The following is a 22,160-nucleotide window of genomic DNA, read 5'->3' as shown; positions in this document are numbered from 1 at the left end:
TCAACATTATGGCAACTAATGATTATTTTCATTGTCAATTAATCTGTTGTTATTTTATTGATTAATTAATAGGTGAAACATGTTTATTGTCTTAGAGAAGGAAAGAACCCAAATAATATTTGCGTTCAAGAAGCTAGAATCAGAGAATTTAGACCATTTTTTTCATTATTACTCAAACTGATTAATCGATTATCGAAATAGTTAGTAATTAATTTAATAGTTGAAAACTGATTAATTGTTGCAGCTCTGGTCTACATTCTTGTCTTAATTATCTGACATCACCGAGTTGCATCGATGTGTCAAACTTCACCCACATTATGTAACTTTAAAAACTTTTAGCTTCGGGTTTATGATGCAATTCTTTAACAGAAGTCCCTTCTTACGGTTATCAAAATACACCCTCATGTCCATGCATGTTTTACCTGTAAGTGTATACTGTAGCCTGTAGTCAGAAAGATGCATCTAAATAGGCCAAAAGACAAAATCACACATCTTTCTTTCCTCCTCCTTTACAGCTATTTATAACGACCTACATGGTCCTGGGTTCTATCAAAAACTGCTCTAATTCAGCACAATTTCAATGAGGTGACTGTCCTCCTGAGAGAGAATGAGCTAGATCATTACAAAAACGGATTCTGTAACATGATGTGTCACTTTGACATAACTTCTGAAATGGTTTAAATGCTGAGAAAAAGGGGAAAAAAGAGTTTAACATATTGTGTAAAGCCTGATTATTTAACACAGTTAATGTTCTCCTTCCTCCGAGTCTTGACTTTGCAGCTTTATCATCAAGAGCTATGAGGCAAAAACGCAAAGACAATGCTTTAGCTTCCTTAAAATTACCTGCGAACAAAATTTTATCTTGCCACAATTATTAAAAACATACAAAAATCTACACATAGTGGTTTTAAATTGAACTTTTCAGGCCTAAATAGTGTGTGCAACACACTGAGGTGAGCACAAAGGACAGAGCTGGCTTCTGTCAGTCTGATCCCTTGAGTCTACTGACAATCTCTAAGGGCAGTGTGGCTTCAAAAAGACACCAGAACTAAATGCCAGCCTGGTCTGACTCTGTTACCAGCGAGCTGAATTCCCACGCCCTGAATGCCAGTCGTCAGCAACCAAAATGGACGGGTATTTTAATGACGCCGAGTGCTGACAGGCTGGACAAAGAGAGCATACAGAAATAGCTCTGATTTCTGTGTTTAAAATGAGGTGGGACCACAGTATTCAGTATTAAGTTAAGGGTTATGATGATGACTAGCTGTAAAGAAAAAAAAAAAAAAGTTTCCTTCCTCTTTTCAAAACCTTATAAACCTCCCAGATGTTGCCTAAAAGGGAGTGGCTGCTAAAACACTCTGCTTACACTGTAGCCACAGACATGAGTCAACTGAACGGAAGTCTTAGTCGCACAAGGAGCAGAAACGATAAATTAAGCCTTTGTTTCCAATTCCTTATAAAATGTTGCAAAAAATGATTCAATGTATGCTCACAAAGAAAGCTACAGACCAGAGAAACTACTGTGTAGGAGCTTAAACGCAAAATGTCTATTTGATGTTTCAGTTATTTACATTTAATAATTTAAGTTCATTTGTGTAACAGAAATTTACAGGCATTAAGAAGCAAGTGGAAATAATATATATATAATTTTGCACGTTGATATCCTATAGATAGTTCATAAAAATGTGTAAAATCTCACTTATATTGCATTTGTAATATTTTGGAAGTACTGTAGGTATCTATAATTATCAGTTCCTAGTAACTGCGCTGTTTTATTTTGAAAGTCTGGTGAGAATAGTTTCGTTTCCCAGGTGGTTACCCCCCGTGCAGCCAGGCAGAGAGTGGAGCCAGACAGTTTTTGACCTCTAGCGGTGGAACAATTTGTGCTTTAGTCATTAATAACTTTTGGAATGGACAATTTTCTGTACCATGTTTTCTTTTGTTGAAGTAAACTGTTGAACTTTATCGAGTGGTCCTGGGGCTGAGGCTTCAATTAGTGGAAACCAACATACTGTACATATATAAAGAGGTATTTAATAATTAAACATACAACTAGTGTGAATATTTTTAGATCTTTAAAAGAGCTGAAGTGTAGGGCAGCTCAACAGTGTCAGGTGTGTCAGGATCAACAATATGGATGATACGGACAGCTTCAACAATTATTTTAATGGTTTGCCAGCAGAGGACAGGCTGTCTTAACCTCAAAAAGCTAACCATTAGAAATGGAACAAGGTTTGCTGACCATACTCGTTATGGGTTGGGTCAAGGGTCCAAGGAAATGTCCCAAGGGATAGTTAATGGACATCTTTATTTACCTTGAGGAAAAGAAAACAAGAAGAAACTCAAGGCATACAAATCCCTTCATAGATTTCTAAATGATGAAAGGGTAATATAACATCTTTGAATTGTTTTTATCAATGCAATGAATATCAACACTCAGAGGCCCAAACTCTAGAAATTCATGACTTAAAAAATATTTGTATTACAGCTTTAGGATTTTGCCAGGTCCCATGAATTTAATAAAAGTTTAAGCATGATTTTCTTTTGAGAAAATCCATGACATGAACTGTGAAAAGTTCTGGATTTTGTGTAAGGACACTGTGGTATATATCTTTTTATATAATAGTTTGAAAATGTAAATGATAGCTGTAAGGGCATAAAATGAATGATCTGTTGATCTTTACAAATACAAATGCGAAAAGTTGAACAATGGCATAGACGTCAGTATTACAAAAAAATGCACCTAATATTTGAACACCCACCACATTTTCCTGACGTATTATATGAAGTTTAAGATATACTGTATGTGTACTGAGGCCGCAGTGATCATAGAGATCCACACAGATCAATACAGACTCATCCTCCTCGTCACATTCATGAAACACCTTCAACTGCTGGTTACTCAAACAAACACTCCTTCCTGCCTCCTTCACTCAGCCATGCAACTAAACCTCAGGCCGCACCACAAACACACTGAACAGCTGTAGAGCTCTCAGCACTGCAAACAAACTGGTTAGCAGCTCAGCTAAGTATGTGAGGCTACGTCAGGCCAGGAGTATAAACAAACATTTCTACATTTCTAAAAATAAAACAATGGCGGCAGCTGGGTTTGAACAGTGAAGAAATGTAATGTAACCAGCAAAACTAGATTGCGGTGTCAAAACAGTTTTCCCCGTAACAACAAAGTGTTTCATGTCCAGCCCATTAACGTTATTCACAATCAAGACACTGGATTATAGATAAGCCCTCAACCATTCAGTCAACAAACATGCTACTGGACTGTTCTTCTCAAGAAGCTGTGGGTCCCACCACAACAACACTGTCTGGTACTGTATACGACCATCACTTGAGATATTTTGGTTGAGGTTACCCACATGTTTCCAATTGGTTGTCCACTGTGGGGCCCTGCTTGTTTTTCCTCATGGAAGCAATAGAAAGTTTCTTGTGCCTTGAACATCATGCTTCAGGCACCAAGAGTTTATGTTGCAACTCTCACTGCGACTGAAGCATGATGGGAGTAAGCAATACCTCACGGGAAGTTACACAATGCAGCTCTGTGAGCACGGCAGTGAATAACAGGAGATCAGCTGCAGAGAGGAATTTCTTTGACATGTTTATTTCCACAAGATTTATTTCTTCATGCTACATTCAAACAAATGCTGTTTACTTCTTGCCTCTGGGCGCTGACACCCGAGTAAGGGAGGAGTTGCATGCCTTGCTCACGGGCACACTAAACAGGTTTAGTAAAGGGGACAGTGACAGGTTGTGACTTCAGGGGGAATGCCACAGATTTTAATTATTTACTTGTCACGGGAGTGCTCCAGTCATCTTTCCCCACAGGTTCACTACACTGGCTCCGTGTAGCAGCTCACATCCAGTTCAGGACTACAGGGCAGTGACAGGGATTGCTCCCTCCTACCTCAGAGTTGTAGTCAAACCCTAACCCCACCTTCTGCCCAACACCGTCACTCTGAAGACCTTGTGGATGCTCATCTTGGTCATGGCTCTATTCTTTCCTGGCCTCACAGTGATGGAATAAACTCCCAACTTTTCAGACGACTCCTCAACACCCCATGCTCACACTTCTAGCTCATTCTTATTAAATGAAAGCTTGCACTGCAGCTCAAGCTGTGAACATGCTTTCAGCTGTTAATTGGGAAAGTCTCACTTTCCAACTTTAGATCGCATATAGCTCTTCTAATTATTGAGAGCACTTTGGATGAAAGCAACCAGACTAATGTTGTGTAATGTTATGGACCTTGGTATGATAGGGAGAATTGTTATATTCTATTCTCTATGCGTGCCGACAACAAAGAACTAGCGGTGACAAAGGCCGACTGTTGCGTCGTTGCACAAGTCGGAAAGACTATCCTACAGTTATACAAACCATTCTCATGATGACACAATGTTTACCTACCATTTTCACACCACTCTCAAGACCATAGCCTCTTCTAATCAAGAGAATTGTAAGTCTTTATTTGGGAGAAGATAGGAAGAGGCAGAGGCAAAAATAAAGCAAGCTCAAGTGCACAAATTCACCTAGCTGAACAGCCAATCAAACTGATTTCTCTCACAGACAGGCTCCATCTTCAATTCTACACATTCAGTCAGCCAAACAAGTAGGTGCCAAGGACTAGTGCCAACGATATAGTAGGATATAACACAAAAACTAGGGCCAGAGAAGTTCACCAACGTCAGTGCCCTAAGAGACCTGAATATCATCCTCTAACATGTCCATATTGCTGGTATATAGCCTGTTGTGTGGTATCACTGTGCCTGAACTGCATTTTAATTGTTGCTTCTCAAATGGGCTGCATCCCTCAGGCTGAGAGAACAGAGACCTAAGTGTTAGGACAAGTGAAATGAAGGGTCACTATTGTAACATTAGCCCACAGAAAAGAAAAAACTCAACTAGCTACGAAGTATTAAAGGATGTTTACAGCAGCATTTTGTTTGAGGGTGTCAGCAGCGTTGGTTCATTGCTGCTTTCATCACACGGGAACATATTTCTGTCAGGAAGCGGTTAAACTTGTGTTTGACCATCTGTCTTATTTTGGTCCTACCTGCTTGTAGCATCATCGCTGCTTGGTTTATCAGTGCAGCACCACTCTCAGTGTACCTGATCTGATCAACTGTAACACCTGCAGTCAGTTCCCACTGTGCCCCACCCCCCACTGTTCCCTAAGCTTTGGAAGAAACTCGGCCATGGTGAATAAACAGGAAGGAGTTTGTGATAACAATCTGCATGGGCTGTGCGTGTGATGATGTCATCAAGAGGAAGCCAACACACACAGAGCCACTTCCTTTTAAGGAGACGCGAGTCGGGCGAGCCAAGCTGAACTGAAGCCAGTCGCTTGTGTATATACACATATCAGGAAATGCACGAGTAATTGTTTGGAGCATTAATGTTTGTTTAAGTGCTTCATGGCATAATGGGTGTTCACTGGAAAATGTCAATCTGTTCCGGACACATGCTGGGTGGCACAGCGGGTTGATTCACCTAAATGTCGTGTTTAGAAGTGAGAACATTCAAACATCTTAATGAATATGAGTTACAAAACGTCACTGTTTATTCTGTTGGAATTTTTGGCTGTCATTGTGTAAATGTGTGCTGCTTGTCCCCATCACTAAAGATTAACTCAGCTATGTCTTCACGAGGGGCTGTGGCTTTCTGGCTCCTTCCCCAGATGACTTTTAGAATGAAAAGGGGATTGTGTGGTGGGCTTCCCCTTCCTCGCCGTCAAGCTCCAGACTAATCCACTCTAAATACTCAATACTCTTCAACGCCTCACTGAGCTTCTGACAGTCACCCAGTGCAAACCCGGCGACTTAATCCCCAGTTTAGATCGTCTCCTCAAACTAGCGTGACAAAACAGACTATCAGCAGAACCCGGAGGAGCTGTTGCTGACTGAGCAACACCAACGGAGGATTAATGCAAAAAAACTGGGGCTACACACACCAGCAATCTTATAATTTAGCTGATTTTGCAGGGGCAATATTTCAGCAAACAATTTTTCTTCTGGTATATAATAAATGTTACCCTCTTACATGCTTCTACTGTCTGTGGAGCTAATTCTGAGAAATTCAGATACCATATGTGTGAAAGGCCAGTTCTGGCTCATAATATCAACACCGTCTAACAGGTTTCAACATAGACACCGCAGCCCTATTAAAAAGAAACCATTTGCAGAGGTGTGAATGCACTGCAACCTAAAAAACACTTGAGCCTCAATTAAGTTTATGATACCCTGCTAACAGTGGGGTCTATCAGGATGGTGATATCGGCTGGTCTGTCAGTTGATTTTAATGCTTTGGTCCTGGACAAAATCTCAACAACTGGCAGAGCTGCACACATTGAGATCTAAACTTGAGTCAGATTTAAGTCACACCAGGACTAAGTGTCGACTCGCAGCTCTGGGAGGCTGTACTATGCTAACATCAGCATGCTAACATGCTCCCAATGACAACACTGACATGCTCATCTTTAGCAGACGTGTCCACCATGTTCACCATCTTAGTTTGGCATGCTAACATGTGTTAATTAGCACTAAACACAAAAAGGGGGAAAGGGGAGGTACTTTCTTTGGCAGGTGTATTGGTCATAAACCAAAATTTCTAGATTAACTGAGATTTTGATCATATGTTATCCCATTACATTTTAATATTTCAGGTGATCAACACAAATTTCTACTTGTAAATATAAGCTGAGCACATTCTTGCTCCAAAGGCCCCTCTTGCCTCATGGCCTTTCCTCTAGAGCCATGATAGAACAAACACAACATTTTTAACTACACTACTGGCAAGGATCCAGGAATGGCATAACATCAGTATGTATATATTGTGAAAGTCAGCAGCCAGCACACAAAATGAGAAATACAAACAAAGTCAGAGCTTCTTCGACCTTTAAACCAAGTACAATGATTATTAAATTGTATTTAAGAGCAAATAACGGCAGGGTTATACACTAGACCAGTTTAAATATCTACCTTCTATGTTGTTCACCTCAATAAAACACCTTAATGATGATTTATTTTATTTTTTTTATAAAATATTTGTCAACCTGTATGATGATGACGACATCAAATAACTGCATACAGTATATCCTTTTGATATTACTGTGATTCCTTGAACCAAAACTGATTCAGTTTATCATTAAAATGCTAAAAACGTCAATTGAAAAGGCTGCACCATTATATCTTATGTAAACATTTTAAATGTCTTTGGTAATTATAAATGACTGCACGTCTGTTTACCTTCATTAAATCATGTGCCAATAACACCAGGCTGCTCCAGAATAACTCTGTACACATCAGACTGATCAGTTATAACTTGTTATTGTGTTGTTTATGCAGGAGATGCCAGATAAGGCAGCTCGTCACTCCTGTGTGCCACTGCCTCCTTTCAAAATGTATTTTTCTCAAAAGTGGAGTTGCATGTTTTACTCTTGAAATGTATGACGATGCTAACCCTGCTGCATTTCTTAAAATCATTTTTTAGGATTCATTATCATCGCAAAAATGGATTAAAAACCCACACCACATCCATCCTGTGTGTTCACATCAAGCCCCATCTGCACCATCCAGACAAGTACATGATTTCCTGGAGATTCATCTTTCTGTTTGTGTCGCCGTTGTCACCATGTGTCACGCTGACTGGCTCAGCTGTTTCGAAGCGGTTACACTAGTGCACTGGAGCACACAAAAACTGTTTATAGACTAATCAATCAAAAATGACTGGATCAGATCTATAATCTAATCTAAGACTATGTGTCTGTGTACTGACCAACATGTGATGTTACTATAAACAGTCTGACGCTGCTCCATATCTACTATACTGCAGTGTGACTGGCTGTATTCTTCGTGAAGAGGAGTGTGTGTGAGTGGTAAATAACCTTGACTGTAATCTTGTACTTTTGAGAATATTATCACTTGTTATGACTTTCCGACACATGGGAGGCATTTAGGAACATAACTCCTCAGCTACACGTCAATATTTATCAAGGGTGCTGTCAAGTTAAATTCAACAACATTCACAAGCCGAGCATCTGCTCATGAACAAACTGTGCTAGATTTACACTTTGACTCATTACTCAGGATGTGATCGTTGGGTGTGATTCAAACTGGGACACAATCATTACCAGAAGCTTCAAGAAAATGAGAGTTTGCCTCGGGCCAGATTCCAGGACGGTTATCATTACTGTGACTTTGTTGAGTCAATGTCAGCTGGCACCAAGCAACAATCTCTTCAACTGATATGACTGTTTGGTTGTAAATATACCTTGCACACTAGACATAAGCTGGCAGATATGCTAAAGATGGTTTAAGGTTGCAAGCAGTGTTAGTTTTAAACTGCGAGATTATTTGCTGGTTAGGGGGCTTACCATCATATCCCAGTTGTTTGTTTAGGTTTAATGCTCTCTCTCATTACTTGCAGCTACATAATTGTGGTTTACAGAAGCCGTCACACCCAGAAATGTAGACATGAAGACATCTACTGAGCATTTAGTAAAGAAATGTGATGTGTTTCCATTATTTCATTTTACTTTTATACTACATAAATTATCTCCACTCAAACCAAAACAATCTTTTTCATTATTGCACACCGCCTGAAGATTTCATTCATTATAAAAACACATGCAGCCATATGAGTGTAAAACCAAAGATGTAGAAAATAGGAAATACTTGTGGGTCTATGAAATAAACTGTATTATAGACACTTCTAATAAAAAGGCACAAATGCACACATGTATCTGTGATGGACTGATGTACAGAGGAACAAAATCATAATGAAATAAACCCCCCAAAAATTGAGATCTAGCATGTGGGGATTTGATGAATCCTTTTTACCAAAGTGTCCTCTTGTCCTCGGAGATTTATGATTAACTGGTTGGTAAATAACAAAACCAAAAGTTGCAGTTGGCCTCCTGCTCATCTGGGTAATTGCCTCAGCTCACTGGTTCAACAAACATGAACAGACAAAAAGAGAAGCAAACAAGCAATGAAAGTGACTGACTGTTAGAAAAGCAGGCAGAGTGTGCACTTGAACAATGTAAACAGCCCACAGGAGCTTTACTTACTTTATGTTAAATATTCAAGCTGTCAAAAGCACCTGACCATTTATTTAGAAGTACTGGCAAACGCTACTTGTTGAGGCTTTCTTCCAGTTTTTGGACGATACTGTTAGCTTTAACCTGCTGCTGGTTCCCTGCAGATGCATCTTGTTGATATTGGTAACATGACTCAAAGACTAAAGCCATGTAACTGTACTGTGTTTAAGCACAGACTGAAAGAATGTACCTACGCACTCTCATGCTCACAATGTGAATGCTAATATATTGATGTTTAATAGGTCAAATATTAACATGCTAATATTTGCTAATGCCTACAAACAAAATAAGTCAAGCATATTATTTAATCATTTATCACATTTAATCATTACAGTTCAACCTGAGGGGAAAATGAATTTCTGTACCAAAATCCAAGGAAATCTGTCCAATAGTTGAGGCATTACACTAAAAACCACAAATGTCAACCTCATGGTGGCGCTAAAGGAAGAGTCAGGGCCTCACCAGGCAAGTATTATATATCCTCTGATTACCATGGGCACATTTCACTAAAATCCATCTATTAATTGTTGAGATATTTCAGTATGGATCAAAGTGGTAGAATGAACCAACCAACCACAGATGGACATTGCCATCCTTTAAGTCACACTGCTAAGATGGCTAACAGCCACAATAAGCTACAAGTCTCTAATGTATTTCACTGAATCACTGAATTCATTTGCAATTCAGAACAGTGTAACAGAGGCAGTCATTCACTGAAAATCACAACTGATGGTGGTTTTGTTTTATCAGTGGTGTAGGCCGAGGCTGCTGCTGATGGGCTGTTACTACACAAGTTTAACGACCCTGCACACCCATGATAAGCCCACACAGGTGGTCTTAAGTCAGTCTAGGCCTTTGTCATACAGGCCTGTGGACCTTTTGTCATGTTATAGTAGGAAGCAGCTAGATGGAACTTAGCCATCATTTAATTTATCATTAAAATCTGTGATGTTTCTACTGTGACATGTCAAAACATCTTATTTGAAAAAGATCCTATCATACTTTTAGCGTTCGTATTAGCTTAGTTCATGAAGTGTGGTTACCTCATGTGTTTCCTAGCTTAGTTTACTCAGACAGGATAACTCAAACACTTATGAGGATGTGCAGGGGCCTTAAATAATATTCAAATCACACACACCACACAATGCTGCTACTACTTTATCTCTGAATTAGATCATTTGGCTAAAAGCTCTTAAGAGCTCATGTCCTTGCTTGATATATTACCCCTTTACTCATTGTTTTGTTCTACAGTGTAACTTAATATGTACAGTATGATTAATTCTTTGTAAGATCGGACTGTAAATGATATCCCTAACTACCTAAAGAGGACTGGATTTAACACCGTGGAGTGATATGTTGAAATTCCTGGATTGGTGATTTATATGATGGTGCAGAGTAGGTCAGATGAACTCTATCAAAAGCCTGCCTTCATTAAAAGAAATGATTTCTGAGACATCTATTCATAAATATTTTCCAGCCTAAAGAATCTGAGTAAAGAACAGTTTAAATACAGTCCAGGCCCGGCCCAGGTCCGCTATAGTGAGCTGAAAGCATGCTACAAATTCATGTTTACAACTGGATTTAAACTGTTTGACATCAGCAGGGAAGAAACTCCATAAAGTACAGAATTACGAACACTCTGGTAGTCCATGCTGACATTTCTTCTTGATAGTTCTGGCTGTGTGGTCTTCTGCCATTTGGTCCAAGATAAGTGAGGTTTATTGACAGTTTATCTGAGACCTGTGATACTAAGAGGAGAGGAGAGGAGAAATGTACAGCGACTAAAAACAGCAGCTTAAACTCCCTGACTCCCCAGACAAAGTCTGTGCCAAAGTAAATTACTGTTTCCATGTTTCCATGCTGGTGGGATGGCCATTTGGTCCGCCACACCCCTCCTCCCTTCCCCATCCCCCACCCCCAGACTCAATCTAAAACTGGGGTGCAGCAACAGCTGATCTTTCAGGAGCGTCTATTTTTAAAACTCTTTTGCAGAACGGGCCAACTCATCAGGGCTGACATACCGTCCTGTCAGAGGACTGCCAGTGAGGTACGTGACCCCCTCCGCTACTTAAAGGCCCAGACTCTCTCATCGCTGTACAGATGTGACAGAAAACAGGCCACAATTACTGTGTTACTGCTGGAGCTGTTGCTCACTACCACAAGTGACAGATCAGTCAGTCATCAGAGAACCTCCTGCTTAGATACGGTGTATCTGCTGCTGCGAACTTAAGCTCTGACAAACTGCAGGAACATTGCTGCCACCGCAAATAGACTACAACAAGATTTCCAGCTACAGGAATGTGCAACCTCAGATACATTACTGCAGAGTCAATAGTCAGCTAAGCAGTTAAGAGAAGATAACAGTCAAACAGTCAAACCTCCGCAGGCCTGACATTGGTACCAAGGCTATTCACAGCTAGAGAGTGATGACAATGGGGTGTGTGTTTGTCAGTTAACGGTGACATGCAAATTTGCTGAAACATCCGGGTTGGGTTAGCACAGACTCGACTTCCTCCCAACTGCTAGTGTGTCAGAGCTGCCCCAAATCATCATCACACTATGGGGACGACGTTCAGGTTTTGATGCTCAACACCTCAATGAGGGAAAGACTCGAGACTAAGATCCACATTGATTAACTTGGAAATGTATTTTAGGCAACACTTAACGTTCATTGTGGAGTATTTCCACGATTAACACAGATAATATCCTCAAAGAAACATCCCAAACGCTGCTTCAGAACAATAAATATCTGGCTTTTCTTTGTTTTTCCTCCATTCTTGGCATTTTCCTTTGATGTTACACTCAAATATTGATTCTCAGCCTGTTTCACACCTCAAAGGCACCAGTTCAGACCCAGAGCATGCAGGGAATCACACTTCAAACAGGGAGACTTAAGTCCTGAAGACACACTGGGCATTATTCCTGCCATAAAACATTCATTTATCCCACACTAGACTCATCATCATAAAGAGATTAGGAGCCTTTAAACAGTGTAAACCTGTCACAACACGACTTCAGCACCTGTAAGAAACAACTACGTGTGACTGCTGCCAGCTCCACTCTTGCATTATTGAGGGGGAGCCCAACAATCCCTGCAGGTCAGTACGCGAAGGCTTATTCTTTGGTACTGTGAGCCATTTTAATAAGCTGGCGGTTACAGAAAGCAGAGCTGCCACAGGACTGTATTAGATACAGTCAGGCGTGTTACAATGACTGCTTTGGTTGGACAATATATTGTACCAGAAATAATTTAGGTTATGAAATTGTAGTCATTTCAAGACCATTTTATGCCACTAATAAAATTATAATGTAACAGCCCAATAATACAATTACACTCTTCCAAGGAGCAAATTTTTAATTCTTAATATTTCCACAATGGATTCGGACTGTGAAAGAAATGTTTAGATTAAATCAAAATTAAATTAAATCCCACAACCAAAACAATAAATTAAATGGACTCTTGAGCACCGTTAACAAAAATTTCACTTAAATAAATATTAACCATTGTTACAGAGGAATAGTTTCACTCCTCAACATGTAATATACTGCCAACCTATTTTTTGTTCGTTGGGTCATGTCCATATATCGATAATTATACAGTGGATACAGTACCACTAAATATATACTTTGATAATGTAATTAACGCAACAGGCCGACACGCAGATTATAATTACAAGAATTTAAAAAGAGCAAACGTTACAACTTTGTCGTACTGTTTGGTTAGACTGACCAGTTTAACAAGAAGCAGAGCACATGGTGGCCCTGTCTTGAACACCTTGGATACAGGATATTGTCCAGCTGAGTCATCACACTGAGATGACAAACATCCCTGCAGCTATCAAACCTGCAGTTCAAGTTATTGTCTCTGCACAATTTATAACTTATCAATGTAATTGTTTGTGACGGTTATGTAATTTCGATTGTCCTTTACTTAAAAGGACCCTTCTAATCTGTATCAATTATGTGTCTGTCCCATGTACCTTGTGAATCTAATGCTTTCCTACACGCCACCTCTCAGGTCTTGGACTGAATGGACCAACCTTAGACACAGCTTGCCTGCAACTATGTCACCAGGAAGTAATTACTCATTTTACCAACTGTTTATTAGGGCTGGGCAATAAATCAACATTCTATTGTTATCATGATATGAGACTATACATCGTCCTAGATTTTGGACATTTTTTTCTGGTTTTAAAGGCTGCATCACATTAAAGCGATGCTCATACCAGCGTGTTATATCCACGCTACTAAAGATTATTGATCAACAATTAGCATTGTGTTAATATTTTGTTACAATACAATATTGCCACAGTATTGCCCAATGATGAATGATTATCAGCCGATATTGGCCCATCACAGATATATCGGTATCGGCGTTTATGTTGTCGATAGCAGCCGATATGAAATCTTTTTGGTTTTGAAGAACTCGGTGCAGAAAACAATGCTCAGGTTGATTCATAAATATTGAATTTCCAGGTGAAGTTTACCGTTTCAGTGTCATTTTAGACAATAAAATTTATTGTACAACTGTTAAATATTCTGCCTCCGTAACATGTTTTGTGTTTTAGGTCACATTTGAGGGATCACTGCAAAAGCTTTGTGTATACTGGCCCATATATCGACATCAGATAAATAATATCGGTACTGACCCCAAATCTGTATATCGGTCAGTTAATATTACTTTAAGCCATGTTGCCAAACTCTACTGTATAGATCATATGAACATTTGAACATCATTTTCATACTGAATTGACATAAAAGGAAGGTAGAAATCAATTTAAAAATGTTGGGTATACTTTGGAAAAAGGACACTAATGCCTGTAATGTGATTTCTTGCCTTAGAGAGTCTCAAAAAGTTTGTACATTTAAAAGGAAGTGATAAAATGTGGTTCATTTGGGTAAAGTGGTGAGCTATTTCTGTCTGTGTACTTATTTTTCCATTAGAGTGTGAAATTCTGGATGAATTATACAGTTTGGACGTGAATATTGACAAATCTGGTGAATGTGTCTCAGTAAATGTTAGCCTCTTTAGCAACACATCTGTCAGTATGTAGGTTTTTGGGGGTCACAGCGGCTCAAGATGAAGTTTTCGGGGGTGAAGAAATGATTTTATTCAACGTTTCACAGACTCTCCACTCACCTCTCTCGCTATGAGATTGAGGGCATCGTCCTCCGCCGTCGACCTCTCCTTCTTGGTGGATCTCTTCCGTCCTGTGCCCTGAGTCCCCATGTTTCCTCCAACTGCAGATAAAGTCACTCGCGGTCCGGCGGCGGTTAATAATCCAGACGTGGAGCGGGACGGCGGCTAGCTAGCGGCTCCTCTCATGTGTCGGTGGAAAGGTTTAAAGTGAACGACGAGGGGACGAAATGAAGCGGGGGCTCATTGTCTCCGCTCCTCTGTCACCACGTCTCCTTCTCCTTCCTGTCTGTCTCTAACGACGCTCGCGGCGGAGCTGTTGGTGGCTGTCGGCTCCTGCCCCCACGTGCGCTTCTGATGCGTTTACTGTCCGGGACCGTTCAACTCACTACAGCTTCGCTTCAGTCCGTCCGTTTAAATGAAACAAACGCGCGACATTTAAAGAGTTGACGTGAATTAAACCGAGAGGATCGTTATTAAAATGTGTTTTATGTTAAGCTAGCGGCGGTTAAACTCCACCAACGGTCGCACTCTCAGCAGCAGACCTGCTGTCACTGACGCGCACCAACTTCAAAGACTGTACTCATTCAGGACGCATTCACGGGGTGTCGGAACTTTGGTTTACATCAGATACTCTGGTCATTAAAGGTGCATTATGTAGTTTTGGGGAAGAAAACTTTTTTTTCCCTTTGCTTTCATGACTGAATAAACTGAATAAACAAACTGGCCTTAAAGGACAACACAATTTCATACTCTTTTACTTTGTTTATATTTGGCGGACCCTGCCACCTTTCTAGTTTCAAACAGTGTTCATGGGACATTATTTTCCTGAGAACAGCTCGTTTATTCAGTTTAGGAAAAAATAAGGTAAGCGCCCCTTAAAGGCCAGTGGTTCTCAACCTATTTCACAGCAAGGACCTCTAAACTGACATATATTAGACCACAGGGCTGCTTTAAATAAGATTAAACTAGAAGTCAACCAAAATAAAACATGACGAATAACTCTGAAGTTAAAATAAAGTGTAAGTTTACCTATATTTCTATCTGTTGGACGCTTGGATCCCCCCGACACCCCTGGGTGTCCCCTGACCCCATTTTGAGAGCTCAGATCAGTAGAGGAAGTTTAGAGCCATTAAAAAAGTACAAATACAACAATGTGGAAATACTCAATGTAAAAGTCCTGCACTGAAAATATATAGTATAATCAGGACAATGTGCTTTCAGTATTAAAAGTAAAGGTACAAAATGTAGAAAATGTCCTCTGTGACTGTTCACAGTCCACTGTATATGGTTATATAGATTATTGTTACATAATTATTACTCATGTATTAATGTCAAAGCAGCATTGCTGTCACAATAACCCTGAAGACAAAGTGACACCTTCACAATGTTCAAACAGTAACTCTTCACACTGAGAAGCAGGAACCAGGAAATGTGTTTGCATGAAAAATGACAAATGATTATCAAAATAGTTACCAATTAATTTTAAGTCTGTCAATTGATTAATCAACTAATCATTTCAGCTTTACTTTCATTCACTGTTGGGCACTAAAAAACATCAGATTTTATAAGCACTTCTATATTTTTGTTTGGAAAAATCTTAATGTGTAAGTAGCTGGTAACTAAAGTTGTCAAATAGTTGTAGAAGGTAAAAAGCGGTATAGTACAGAAGAGTATTTTTCTGAAATGTAGTGGAGTAGAGGTGTAATATCCAAGCGAAGTAGCCTGCAAGTATTTAAAAATAAGTACAGTACTAACCCTTCTTAAACAAAGTTTTCCTATGACACTATTTAGAGTCTGGAGTTTACGCAGAGCCCCTGAACGCAGCACCAACCTCTGGCTGAGGTCTCCATACATGTTCAGTGTTCAGTTTCAGTCAGAAAGCACAGCTCCTGCTCAGGCTATCGCACTCTCTCACACCCCTCTGCTATTTTTAATGATGACCAGCCAGCTCTAAAAACAGTCTGGACTGTCTTAAAGAGATAGACAAGAGCTCAGTCTGAATGAGCACAATGCAGATCACAGACTCTCGGTGTACTGGTCCAGTATAATGTGTCTGGATAATTGACGGTGACCTCACTTGATCCTTTTTATAACCTGTGGCATCACTGATGAATCATTTGTAACGACAATACTGTATAAAACTTTTCCCTGTGCTAATTGTAGATCCTCCATCTGAAATCTAATGTCATATTGTTATTTTTATGACAAGGGATTTGATACACATTAAGTTTAATTAAAGGAGCTATATGTAAGATTTTTACTTTCACACATTTAAAAGTGATCTGAAAGAAGGGATGACGTTTGATGCTGTACTCAGTGAGTAAGCAGCTGCTCATATTAGCTTTTTAGCGATAGCTTACGCTACAAACTGTCAGGAACGTTACTGACATATTTAACATGTTTGCTAATTTAGCTGTTTGTTGAAAAAAGGGGAGGAAATGTGCATTTATTTATATTTGAAGTGTGTTTTGAGTTTGAATTAGACAGGTGGACAATTCTTACATATAGTACCTTTAAAGTTTATTGTGTATTATTGTCTTATTTAGGCTATTAATAACTTTTATAAGTCCCTTAATTACTTTGCAGGAGTAAAAGGCTGATGGTGCAGAGGTGTTACACTCGCAAACTGAGGCATAAGATGAACACAATCAAGAAATACTACTTGCCTTAAACTGTGACTTTAAGTATTTTAATAACATGTAATTTACATATAATTCTGCTACATAAGTTCAATGTAAAGTGTCACTTTTAATGCAAAGTGTTACTATCATTTCAAGTCAATTTGCATAAATGAGATAACTAGACAGAATAATTTGAAATGCATTACTTTTATGTAAAACATCTGAAAAACACATTTTGTTCATGTTTCCCCTTTCTTTATACGTAATAACTGAATATATTCATGAGGTTTTTGTAATTAAGTCTGCGTTGATTTAATTTAATCAGACTAAGTTATTTATTTTGTTCACATCGATTCAACATGATAGAAAAACTTTTTCTTTGGAGTGTAGTAAGGGTGCATTTCTACTACATTACCTTATATTTTCTAATTTTTATATATCTGATCAATCTTAATGTGGTTTGTAATTTTAATGCTTTGGATGATTTCTGATGAACAAATACAGTTACACACAGTTATATTCCCATTATGTGTATAAAAGGATATCGTTTTTATTATTTAACGATGATTTCATTTTGTGTCTGTGGTGCTTATGGGGCCAGATGTAGTTTTATAGCTATTAAACATTCAAATGTGGCAAAAGTTCACAGAAAACTCACGACCACATGTGAGGCTGACACTTTATTATTACCACGAGCTGTTAATAAATGCAATGCTGCCCTCCTGTGTTGATGCAGCGTCATGTACAGTAAGGAGACACACAGGAAGTAAACATGATGCAGAATCACTGTGTGGCTTTTGATATAAAGAAAGAGGATGTCTCTGTTTCTCATTTCTAAAGGCGTACACGACTTTTCTTATCAGACAGCATACAGTATGTGTTGATACAGGAAATTCATATTAAAAGCCTGCTGTCTGAAGCAACTGTGGTTTAAAAATAGCTTGCTTTTTTTTTTTTTTACTGACTGTATGAGTAGAAAAGTGCCAGTAAAAGAAACTGAACAAGCTGTTAGATTTAAACTGCTGAGCAGACAGGAAATAGAAAAACCCCACAACACTTTTGGTTTCTGTTTTCACACTTTAAAAACTTCCCAGATGTAATTTACGATTAATGTGACCATCAGTTTACCGCTCACCCTGTCTGAGGTGTGATGAGCGCAGAGTTGAGCGTGCATGTGTTGCTCTCTTTCAATTGGCTGGAGAGCTTTATGGCTCATGTATGGCTCTTAATACAAGGAAGTGAGACTCAGTCGTTGGCCTTTTACAAGTCTAGACTGGACTTTGGTTTTACTTTTATTTTTCTTTAACACGAGGTGAAGCTGCACATTCACGGACTCTCACAACAAAGAGACGTGTTCACTCTTCTGCACAGTTTGGACTAGCTGTTGCTTCTTCACAGGACAAAGATTCAGAACTTAAGGACCTTTTGGACTTTTTTTTCTGTCCGGTCCATCTGTTTTCTCTCACTCTTTTGGAGTTAAGTGAACTGTTGATGGGGGAAAATCACCAACAGGTGCCAGGAGGAGCCAAGCTCCACAGAGACACTTTGAGCAGACCAGTTCGGACCTTCAGGGTTAAGATGGTGCTCCTGGGAAGCTCTGGAGTGGGAAAGTCCAGTCTGGCACTGCGATTTGTCAAGGATGAGTTCAGGAACGCATCACCGACTGTAGGCTGTGAGTTCATGACACGCTGGGCGTTGGATAGCAGGAGTTAGCCTACATTATAATGTTTATTTTGCAGAATAGTTTGACATGTTGAAACTAGCTGATTTGCTTTCTTGCTGAGAGTTAAATTAGAAGATCTGCACCACTCTCATGTCTGTCTGGTTCATATAAAGCTACAGTCAAGAGATGCTTAGCTTTCTGTAGCTTAGCATAAAGATGAGAAGCATAAAACAACTAATGTGGCTCCATCCAAAGGAGGAAAACTGCCTAGGAGTACTGACAACTTCCTCTTGTTAACAACATCTTTAAACCACACAAAAATCAAAGCGTAAGCCGAATAACAACAAGCTGTGGTTTGACAGCGAATTACGTGCTGGACTATTTCTTAGCCGGGAGCAGTGACCCCCTTGCGAAACCGTAACTTGTCTTATCTTTATGTAAAACGAAAATACAATAAACAAGATAAAACATGTTAATACGCTTTGTTTTGTGCTGGTAGGCATATGTTTTAACCTTTGGAAAGAGCCAGGCAAGCTGTTTCCCTCGTCTCTTATGCTAAGCTATGTCTCCTGGCTGAAGCTTTTAAATAAGATTAAATAACGCACAATCATGAAACTACACTGAATAAACCCAAATATGTCAAACTTTAAAGGTCCCATGTTGTAGAAAGTGTGATTTCCATGTCTTTTTGATTGTAAATATCATCTTGGTGCATAATAATACTGTGAACGTTTAAACAGTTACTTCACAGAGAAATGAACAGCCTGTGATCAGAACCTGTGGCTTCAAATGAGCTGTCAGGACTTCTGTGACGTTGTGATGTCACAACTGTACAGTCAACGTCGTCAGCACAGCTGTGGCTGCAAAAACCACCTGCAGAGCTACAGAAACACTGTTGCTGGTACCTGCTCAGGCCTGTGAGAGCTGGCCAATCAGAGCAGGTTGTGCTTTTCAGGATTGGGCCTTAAAGAGCCAATACACAACATTTTTTATTTATTTATTTATTTATTTATTTATTTCGGCATGTTATTAGACAGTCATCATCACACATCATCTTAGTTAAAAGATTGCATTAAAAGATTTAGCCTAGATGTCAGGAAACAACTATCTGCTATGTAAAGATATGGTGGAGTAAAGACGTCCTGGGCAGAGAGGGACGTCACTCGGGCTGTGTTGGTATCGAGCTTCTTGTTTTTGTACTTTGGACCGCCCCGTTTATAGACAGGCCGACCAGGGTTTCCTAAGTGGGCTGCTCGTGAATCATTGAAGGTTATGTGGGCCTGTTTTTTAAACATTTTCCAGTAGACAATCAAAATAAAATAGCGAACATAATATGGGACATTTAATATATATTGTCATTTATCATAGATTGATAAAAGTATAATTTATTAGTTTAACATCAGCAACTTAATTGACATGTTCTGACCCATTGATTCTCAAATTTAGTAAAGTATGACCCAGTCAGAACCGTCTCTAAACACTCAGCAGTGAACATATTAATCCCTCCCTGGTGTCTCTGTGCCGTCTGCTCCCTCAGGTGCCTACCTGGCCCGGGCGGTGCATCTGAACCACGTCACCCTTCGCTTTGAGATCTGGGACACGGCCGGGCAGGAGAAATACCACAGTGTGACCCCACTTTACTACAGAGGAGCTCACGCTGCACTGGTGGTCTACGACATCAGCAATAGGGTAAAAGAAACAGACACCTGAACGTGGAAGCTACTTCTCTCTTATCTTGTATCATTACACTTATCTTATTGTGTATCTTTGTGTATGCTCGTAGGAAACATTTATCAGAGCTCAGGTGTGGCTTAAAGAGCTCGAGAAACATTACGCCCCAGGATCTACTGTCATATGGCTGGTGGGCAACAAGGGAGATCTGGCGAAGGATCGACAAGTCCCACTACAGGTAGGAAGACAAAAATCAGCCTCCACAACTTCAATAAATATAGTGTATGTTTTAATCTATGATATGCAATCTCTGGTTTCTTTCTGTCATCATACAGGAAGGACAGAATCTGGCCGATGATAAGGGATTATTCTTTACAGAGACATCAGCACTGTCAGGGGAACAAATCAGTGAGCTGCTTCTGGCTGTAGGTAAGTGAAGGTGTTGGAGCTGTTGTGTTGCCTGAGTTGAGTCTCCCAGAGTTTTCTCAAAGACGGTGTTTGTCCCACCAACAGAGGATTTGAGATATAGACCATGAAGTTGCTGTTAGGATCTCATGAGGGGAAGTTGGATTCATATAGTCTGAAAAAAGGCATGTGAAATGCACCACTAGAGAGCAGTAGAGTGTAAACTCATATCACTGTGATGTGTTTGGTAACTGAGCTCTGATTCAGCCCACAGAGTGTACGAGTGTGTCGGAGGGCAGCAGGGAGGTCTGTCAGAGTGGCAGGAGACACCGTTTGTGCATCTGCATCATCGAAACACATCCAATCGTCTTGCATCCTGCTGCAAAGTTGGACCCTGACCTCAGTGACTGTCAAAAAGCATTTCTGACCGTCTTTAACGTTGTAGAGCTGCAGGAGGTAACACGTGGGATCAAAACATCAAATCAAAGGTTTGTAGATCCTGAATCTGGGCTTTGACGTCATGTAACGAGATGAAACAAGGATCTGATCTTTCCTCTGTGGTTCATGATGAACTCCCTCAGTCTCTGTGTGTGTGCCAGATGTTGAACTGATACCAATTACTTTCATACATTGTCTCCTGCCTTGCTTTTATATATCAGTGATCAAACTGAGCGTGGATCCCCCAGGCCGAGTCCCGCTGAGTTTACACAACACACAGAGCCCGTGTCAGTGTTAATAAAGACGATGAGCCTAATGAGAAAAGCATTTTGACGGTCTAACTGTTGAGAGTATTTACACTTTGCACACTGTGGAGAAATGATTTCATTTCAGAGTCGCAGAAGTGCTGAAGTGAAACAAAAATGTACCCCTGACAACACCAGAGCAGCTGTATTAAACCAATTCTTACAAGCACCACTAGTTACTAGGCATAAATTACGCAGATGTGTGACATGGTGACGTAGTGTGATGTCACAAAGTCACAGATTTAAAGGCGGGACTACTGACGAGGCGTTTCAGGAGCAGTGTTTTCTGTGGGAGAGAGGAGCTTCTGTTGGTGCAGACTTGGACCTTTTTAACTTACAAGATCTTTTACCTGCACAGGAACATATAAAACACACTGAGGGACAGGGAAAATTGCAATTCAGGCTAATGTGTAGCCTAGCTTCCTGGTTTTTGAACAGTTTTAACTTTTTTTACTACTACTGTAAATGTTCAGTCTTTATGCTAAGCTAGGCTAACATATCCCCATCACAGCTCTGTACTCCAGTAGCCCAAAATATGAAACTATTTTTTTTATTGTTGATGAAGGTTCTCAGTCATCCAGGTCCTGGTAACTCTGAGTGCAGAAGACGTTTCACCCTTGAGGCTTCTTCAGTTCCAACTAACTGGAGGGGAGTTGCAGGCTGTTCAACCAGAGTCGTTAAGGAGCTCTGAGTCTCAGAGTCGTTGGGGCCACATGTGGATCGTTGAACCAGCCTTCACCCAGCCCTAGCAACCCACATGAAGGCTGGTTGGATCAATGACCCACAAGTGGACGACTCAGAACTCAGAGC

The 22,160-nt window shown here is 39.9% G+C and overlaps 2 protein-coding genes across 13 annotated transcripts in view; one reads left to right on the top strand and one right to left on the bottom strand.

The window, feature by feature from the left end:
• The window catches only part of lrrfip1a (leucine rich repeat (in FLII) interacting protein 1a), a 46,795-nt gene extending 31,998 nt beyond the window's left edge, over window positions 1-14,797 (bottom strand). For all 12 annotated transcript variants that reach the window (XM_084362454.1, XM_084362456.1, XM_084362455.1 and 9 more), the window contains exon 1: window positions 14,248-14,797. In XM_084362454.1, the coding sequence (XP_084218580.1) occupies window positions 14,248-14,337 (90 nt within the window). In that variant the 5' untranslated portion in view covers window positions 14,338-14,797. The remainder of the gene's footprint in view (window positions 1-14,247) is intronic.
• A 3,562-nt stretch (window positions 14,798-18,359) lies between these two features.
• Window positions 18,360-21,239, top strand: LOC311262864 (ras-related protein Rab-17-like; the record flags this gene model as incomplete). The annotated part of the gene is made up of 5 exons (XM_084362615.1): window positions 18,360-18,540; window positions 20,069-20,220; window positions 20,315-20,440; window positions 20,538-20,631; window positions 20,875-21,239. The coding sequence occupies 5 exons, from the start codon at window positions 18,360-18,362 to the stop codon at window positions 21,003-21,005; spliced, it is 684 nt and encodes a 227-aa protein (XP_084218741.1). The 3' UTR covers window positions 21,006-21,239.
• Window positions 21,240-22,160: the final 921 nt, after the last annotated feature.

This window comes from Pagrus pagrus, assembly GCF_965226575.1.
Source record: "Pagrus pagrus genome assembly, chromosome: 9".
Lineage (NCBI taxonomy): Eukaryota > Metazoa > Chordata > Actinopteri > Spariformes > Sparidae > Pagrus > Pagrus pagrus.
Note: the sequence above shows the minus strand (reverse complement) of the source record. Positions and strands in the feature narration are given on the sequence as shown.